We start from the raw sequence: 8,085 nt of genomic DNA, 5'->3' as shown, positions 1-8,085 counted from the left end.
TTTTTTAATGTAGAGACAGGTTTTTGGTTTGTCGCCCAGGCTGGAGTGCAGTGGCGCAATCATAGCTTATTGCAGCCTCACACCCCTGGGTTCAAGGGATCTTCCCCCCTCTGCCTCCCAAAGTGCTGGGATTACAGGCATGAGCCACCACTCCTGGCCCACTCCTTGGCCTTTGGTGACCACTACTTTACTCTCTACTTCTGAGTTGTCCCAAATGACAGGATTTCTTTCTTTCTGAAGGCTGAACTGTATTCTATGGTATATTTATACTACCTTTCTTTCTCTATTCATCTGTTGATGGGTACTTAGGTTGTTGCTTCTATGTCTTAGCTGTCATGAGCAATGCTATAATGAATGTAGAAGTACAGATATCTCTTCAACATACTGATTTCAATATATATATACACATATATATGTGTGTTTATATATATATATATATATATATATATATACACACACACACACACACATATATATATATATAACACAGACACTTACCCAGTAATGAGGTTGCTAGATCATATGGGAGTTCTATTTTAAATTCCTTTCTCTCCTGCTTAATGCTTCAGCAACACTGAACTGCTTTAAGCTCCCTGCACACACCATATCTGTACTAAGTCATCAAATGCCTGCCTCTGTTCTTACTCTTTCTCCCCTCTTCCTCCACTCTTACATAGCATTTTAAGGCTCATCTCCTTCAAGACACTTTCCTAAGCTGGGTCTCATTTTCTGTGTTCCCATAAATAAAGGACCTTATCTTTATCACTGAATTAACACATTGTTTGAATCATCTGTGGCTGCCTCCTCCTTTACCAAACAGTGAGTTTCCTTGGGGACAAGGAATATGTCTCGTCTATCTTTGGGTCTCCTGTAGTTGGCAGCACATAATAGATGCTTAATAAATGTTTGAATGAAAGATCTGATAAGCTCCATATGTGTGTTGGATGTTGCCAAGAACATTTTAGATACTCGGATATACAATAACACTTACATGTTGGGTATTGCACAAGGAGTCACAGATATAACTAAGATAGCGTAACTGCCTTCTGGGTTAACATGCCTAAGACTATATAATATCCTATAATAGGTGTTACACTAGAGGTTTCATCAAAGTACTTTCAAATTCAGATGAGTGAGATTGAATAGTTCTGCCTGCGATAATTAAGTCTTTACAGAGCAAATGATAATCTAATTGCATTGGTTGGCAGTAAAATAAAGTTTTAAGTGACTTTGAAGTCAGTTATACCTGGGTTTGAATCACAGTTTATCTATATGATCTTTTTTTATTTTTTAATTTATGTGATCTTTAAGAAGTTTTTTTTTTTGGATTTTTTTGTTTTTTGAAATGGAGTCTTGCTCTGTCACCCAGGCTGGAGTGCAATGGCACAATCTTGGCTCACTGCAACCTCCACCTCCCACCTTCAAGCCGTTCTCCTGCCTCAGCCTCTCAAGTAGCTGGGATTACAGGCGATCACCACCACACCTGGCTAATTTTTGTATTTTTTAGTAGAGATGAGGTTTTACCATGTTGGTCAGGCTGGTCTTGAACTTCTGACCTCATGATCCACCCGCCTTGGCCTCCCAAAATGCTGGGATTACAGGTGTGAGCCACTGCGCCCGGCCCTTGAACAAGTTACTAGCCTCTCTGAGCTTCAGCGTTCTTATCTGTACAAAGGCATAGAAATCATTTTTACCTTATAAAATTACCATGAGTATTAAATGAGATAATACAACCTTAGTACAATACCTGGTACCTAATAAGCACTCGGTCACTGGTAACTATTATTTTAATGTTACAACCAGACTTTGAAGGGTACATTATAATAAGCTAATCTGCAAAGGGGTGCAGGAAGAAATTCTAGAGTGGTGTTGGGTCAGGATTTACTGAAATATGGATGCTAGAAAACACATGGCTTGTTCAGGAGGAAGTGACAATCCACAAACAGGGAATTCAGTTCAAGCCAATTGCCTGGCAACCAAAATGGATGACATTTAAAGGATGCATGGCATGGTCTGGTGGAAATGATTCTGGGTTATAAGAATAAGGGGACTAATCTCCTACTTCAATCTCATTAGATAACGCCACGATTTAGTCCCACTGAGCTTCATTTTCTTCATCTGTAATAAAAGGATACTGACACAGAGCAGTGATGGCTGCCCATGCCACCTGCCCCACACCCATGATAGCTACCATGAATACATTTATCTTTTTATCTTTTCCATCAAGCTGAGATGGAGCATTAGTATCCTCAACAGTTTCCCAGGTAGCTATCTCCAAATGAACAAAACCTGTTTGTGGATTAGATGTTTGTTAGGTTTTTTTTTTTTTAACCTGCTAAATAATACCAGGTTTCTTTAATTGAAATATTTTGTGTGAGCTGGGCATAGTGGCTCCTGTCTGTAATCCCAGCACTTTGGGAGGTCAAGGTGGACAGATCACTTAAGGTCAAGGGTTTAAGACCAGTCTGGCCAATGTGGTGAAACCCTGTTGTTGGCATGCACCTGTGGTCCCAGCTACTCGGGAGGCTGAGGCAGGAGAATCACGTAAACCCAGAGGCAGAGATTGCAATGAGCTGAGATTGCACTCCTGCCTAGGCTACAGAGGGAGACTTTGTCTCAAAACAAAAGAAAAGCACATTTTGTGATGTGCTGGATTATCCATATTCACATTAAATGTTTGTTGCTAAATCATATTTAGACCTTATATCAAAATCTAATAACATAATACGTATGTATGTACCATTAAGTTAGCATGAATTCGACTAATGTTGAAAAAGCTATTTGTATATGCTCAAATTTTAACCTGATTTGGGGTTTCATTTAATTTCAGATCTGAAAATTCATCTCCAGACTACTGATTATGGTAACTTTTTGGCTAATCAAACAAATCCTCTTACTGTTTCCAAAATTGACACTGAGATGAGGAAAAGACTCTGTGGAGAATTTGAGTATTTCCGGAATCATTCCCTGGAGCCCCTCAGCACATTTCTCACCTATATGACGTAAGTGATGACAGAAAGCTGCAATAAACCCCAGCGTGCTAGTGCAGATGAGCCCTCACAGTGATAGGTGGGATATTAAAGGCAGAGTCAGACTTAAGGCCTTTTCCATTGTTTGTAACTTTAAATGCATTCAAATTTTAGCAACTGATCAGCTCATAGATCCACATTTTTGCATTAGAAAATGGATTTATTGATTATAAACATGATTATATCAGTGGTGGTAGCCTCCATCTAAAGCAATATTTTCAGTTTTCATTAAAAAAAAAAAAGTGTTGCCAATGTTTAAGGCGTTAGTACTGAGGGTAATTTTATGTGAAATTTTTGGATCAATTGTGATGGTCTGGTTGACAATATCTCAAAGTATTCTTAAGGTTGTATATACTACTCCTAATTCCCTTTGTAACAGTATAAGTAGCCGATGTGAAACTTATATGCATTTTATTTTTAGCGATCACCAGTGCTTCCAATTGTGCCATATGTGAGCTCCTCATTCTAAAAAATGTTTGAACTTCCACACAATACACTGCACTTTTATGATACCAATTAATAAATTTTACTTAGTGCTCAAATGGACCATTTGAAATAGATTTGTGCCTTTCCAGTTCTCCTAGCTGACAAAGTGGGAACAAAGATCCACAACAGATGAGCTGTGTGTTATGTAGATAAAATTTAGATGTAAAGCACAAAGTTCTGAAGACTAGGTCCAAGCCCAGGTCTGGTGCCTGCCACTCAGGCATCAATGTATTTACGGAAAGAAAATATCAATGAAAAAATGCTGGATAATATAAGCCAAATATTAGTCAAAGGGGAACAAAAGAACAGGACTTCATGTCAAATACTGTGCTTAGCACTAGAAATAGGAACTTAGAGACATGTTGTATGAATAAAGAAAACTGGGTGTTGGCTATGTGAAAGCATGGCTTTGGGAGAAAACCTAAGATTTTTAGAGGCAGATACCAAGAAAATATCATAAGAGAAAGCCTGGAAAAGTAGAAAACAGAGGCTCCTTCTGAAAGAGCAATTTCAACCTCTGTCTGGTTGAATGATAAAATGACAGTATTGCCTCAAGAACCACGGAGTGAAAAACATCTGCTTATCTAACCAGGAAGATACTCCCTCTATCGTTCTATTCTTTCTTCATCCTTCCATATCTCCATCATCCATTCATTTTTAATTTTTAAGAGTGAGTCTTACTCTATCACTCGGGCTGGAGTACAATGGCGTGATCTCAGCTAACTGCAACCTCTGCTTCCCGGGCTCCAGTGATTCTCATGCTTTGGCCTCCAGAGTAGCTGGGACTATAGGCACCCACCACCATGCCCGGATAATTTTTGTGTATTTTTTTTTTTAGTGGAGATAAGATTTCCCCATGTTAGTCAGGATGGTCTTGAACTCCTCATCTCAAGTGATTCACCTGCCTCAGCCTCCCAAAGTGCTGGGATTACAGCCATGAGCCACCACACCTGACCTCAGAGTATTTTCCAAGGGTGTGTGTGTATGTGGCGCATTTTGTTGGCATCTGCAGGGCCCTTCCTAAAAAGTAAAAACCTTAAGGAGAAACCCAAAATATGACAGAGATGAAAGAAGATGCCGGTATTGCTCACAGAGCATTTTCCTCCTCCTTGTGATGGTTGAGAGGAAATAGAAAGTGCTTAGACTTTGGGCTGAGTCAGATCCAAGTTCACATCTAATCTTCAACAGCTGCTCTGCAAGCAGCGATACCTCCTGCAAAAATGCCTGGCATGGATAATTACGGAGACAGTAAAGATTCCTGAGCTGAAGGACAAAATGGCCCTAGTTGTGTGGAAGGAAAAATAATAATCAAACTACTAGACAACATTTACAGAATATTGCTATATGCCGGGGGTTTTATTAGGTTGAAAAGCTAATAGAAGTGCTTTACAAACCTTATCTCATTTAACCCTCCTGACAAATCTTACTCGATTTTCACCGTCACCATTCTAAGGATGAGGAACCTAGAACTTGAGTGCAATCATCTGCCCTGGTCACAGATCTAATGAGCGGTGCCATTATGATTTGAAATAAGTGTTAGCAGTGGGCGTCATAAAATAATTTTGCTCAGATTTTAGTTAAGTTCAGAAAATCTGACCATGACAATGACAGAGGGCAGCCCAATTTTAACTGAGTCAGAAAGCTGCCAGGTTTTGTACTTTGGGGTTGGGAAACGATTCTCATACAAAGGAAATGTGCCCAGAATACACTGGGGAATGCTCTAGTTCTAAAAACAGCTATGAGTCCTTTGGTCAAAGGTTCCTCTCACTGATGATCCCACAGATTTCTTGTTTCCTAATCACAGAATTTTTTTTTTTTTTTTTTTTTTGAGATGGAATCTTACTCTGTTGCCCAGGTTGGAGTGCAATGGTGTGACCTCAGTTCACTGCAACCTCTGACTCCCAGGTTCAAATGATTCTCTTGCCTCAGCCTCCCGAGTAGCTGGGACTACAGGTGTGCACCATCGCACCCAACTATTTTTTGTATTTTTAGTAGAGACGGGGTTTCACCATGTTAGCCAGGCTGGTCTCGAACTCCTGACCTCAGGTGATCTACCCGCTTTGGCCTCCCAAAGTGCTGGGATGACAGGCATGAGCCACTGTGCCTGGCCCTAATCATAGAATCTTAGACATGGAAGGAAACTTAGCATTCATTAATTAAGCAAGCATCGTTATTTCACAACTAACTACTATGTTAAATATATATTGTTTCTAAAACAAAAGAAATATTTAAAATTTTAAATATTTCTAGTTATAAGCAGTATTTTTTAAAATGGAGTACAAGAATACAGATAGTCACAAATCCTGGGTAGAATGTCAACGCAAAATTAGAATTGGAAAGGTAGTTTTGGTAGTATTAATGTTGTTGCTAAAGGACATATTTTAATTTATCTATTCTTCCTATTGGCTATACATGCTTTGAATTAGTTCTTTTAGTATTTCTGTTTGGACTTGCTATTACCTAATGGGCATTAAATATTTGTTGAATCAATATGTAATCCTGCATTCAGCAGTACTTTACACAGAGCTAGAAAAATACTTCCAGATAACTCAGCAGTTTATATTTTATATAGCACTCGAAAATTGTTGTTTTATTGACCATTATGTTAGAGGTAAAACTGGATGTCATGCCTGCAGATACATTTTGTGAGGCCAGCTCAATGTTTTTAAAAAATATACTTTCAGCCAAGCATAGTAGCTCATGTCTGAAATACAAGCACTTTAGCACGCCAAGACAGAAGGATCACTTGAAGCCAGGAGAACCTAGTGAGACCCTGGCGAACATAGTGAGACCCTGCCTTTACGAGAGAAAAAATTAAAAATTAGCACAGTATGGTGGTGCATACCTGTAGTCCCAGTGACTGGGGAGGCCGAGGCAGGAGGATTGCTTGAGCCCAGGAGTTTGAGACTGCAGAGCCATGATCATGCCACTGTACTTCAGCTTGGGTGACAAAGTGAGACCGTATCTCCAAAAAAACCCCAAACCAAACATACAAAAAACACTTTGAAGTCAAGTGTGGTAGCTTGTACCTGTAGTCCCAGCTTCTCAGGAGGCTGAGGCAGGAGGATCACTTATGTGCAGGAGTCTGACTCACCAGCCTGGGCAACATAACAAGACCCTGTCTCTTTAAATAAATAAATTTGAAAGAAACATTTTGTCAAGGCTGCATTCTTCCATTAGCCATAATCTCCAACACTTCTGTATTTAAGCTACTTATCAGACGCCTGAAGATATTTACTCTGTCCTACATGTTTTACCTACACCTTTACACAAGAACCCTGCAAAGCAGGTGTTTATATCTCCATGTTTAAAAGTATGGAAATGGAGAGTCAACAAATTAATGCATTTTCCAGAGCCACAAAGGTAAGAGACTTGAAAGGAATTCCATTCCAGGTCTATCAGTCTAGAAAGCTAATGATCTTGCCACTGTCCTGGTAGTTTATATTAAGGCAAGCAAATCAGAAATATTTGTGGGTCTTCAAAAACCGTGCATATTCTTGACTACTACTTCAGGAGATTCTAATCTAATTGGCCTTGGAGTGGGGCCCATCTGTATTCTGGAAGGCACCCAGGCTATACTGAGGTGCATCTCTAATTTAAAATGTTTCATCAGCCATGAAGTCCTTGCCTATGCCTAGGTCCTGAATAGTTTTGCTAGGTTTTCTTCTAAAACACCAAAAGCATTGGTAACAAAAGCCAAAATAGACAAATGGGACCTAATTAAGCTCCAGAGCTTCTCTACAGCAAAAGAAACTATCATTAGAGTGAACCAGCAACCAACAGAATGGGGAAAAAAATTTTGCAATCTACCCATCTGACAAAGAGCTAATATCCAGAATCTACAAAGAACTAAAACAGATTTACAAGAAAAAAACAAACAAACCCGTCCAAAAGTGGGAGAAGGATATGAACAGACACTTTTCAAAAGAAGACGTATATGAGGCCAACAAACATATGAAAAAAATGCTCATCATCAATGATTATTAGAGAAATGCAAATCAAAACCATATTGAGATACCATCTCATGCCAATTAGAATGACGATCATTAAAAATCTGGAAACAGTGGATGCTGGAGAGGATGTGGAGAAACAGGAACACTTTTACACTGTTGGTGGGAGTGTAAACTAGTTCAACCATTGTGGAAGACAGTGTGGCGCTTCTTCAAGGACCTAGAAATAGAAATTCCATTTGATCCAGCAATTCCATTACTGGGTACATACCCAAAGGATTATAAATCATTCTATTATAAAGACATATGCATACATATGTTCATAGCGACACTGTTTACAATAGCAAAGACCTGGAACCAATCCAAATGCCCATCGATGATAGACTGGACAAGGAAAATGTGACACATATATACCATGGAATACTATGCAGCCATAAAAAACGATGAGTTGGTGTCCTTTGTAGGGACATGGATGAATCTGGAAACCACCATTCTCAGCAAACTGACACAAGAACAGAAAATCAAGCACTGCATGTTCTCACTCATAGACGGATGTTGAAAAATGAGAACACATGGACACAGGGAGGCGAAAGAAAGGAAGGAAGGAAGGAAGGAAGGAA

The 8,085-nt window shown here is 39.3% G+C and overlaps 1 protein-coding gene and 1 long non-coding RNA gene across 2 annotated transcripts in view; one reads left to right on the top strand and one right to left on the bottom strand.

Moving 5' to 3' along the window:
- The window catches only part of ATP6V0D2 (ATPase H+ transporting V0 subunit d2), a 54,082-nt gene that overhangs the window by 13,325 nt on the left and 32,672 nt on the right, over window positions 1-8,085 (top strand). The window contains exon 2 of the mRNA XM_017521804.2: window positions 2,831-3,002. Coding sequence (XP_017377293.1) covers window positions 2,831-3,002 — 172 coding nt within the window. The remainder of the gene's footprint in view (window positions 1-2,830; window positions 3,003-8,085) is intronic.
- The window catches only part of LOC108299487, a 14,747-nt gene that overhangs the window by 6,158 nt on the left and 504 nt on the right, over window positions 1-8,085 (bottom strand). Inside the window, exon 2 of the long non-coding RNA XR_001822993.2 lies at window positions 187-190. This is a non-coding gene — a long non-coding RNA (uncharacterized LOC108299487). The remainder of the gene's footprint in view (window positions 1-186; window positions 191-8,085) is intronic.

This window comes from Cebus imitator, unplaced genomic scaffold (genome assembly GCF_001604975.1).
Source record: "Cebus imitator isolate Cc_AM_T3 unplaced genomic scaffold, Cebus_imitator-1.0 Scaffold22, whole genome shotgun sequence".
Taxonomy (NCBI): domain Eukaryota; kingdom Metazoa; phylum Chordata; class Mammalia; order Primates; family Cebidae; genus Cebus; species Cebus imitator.
This window is presented reverse-complemented; position numbering and strand designations above follow the sequence as displayed.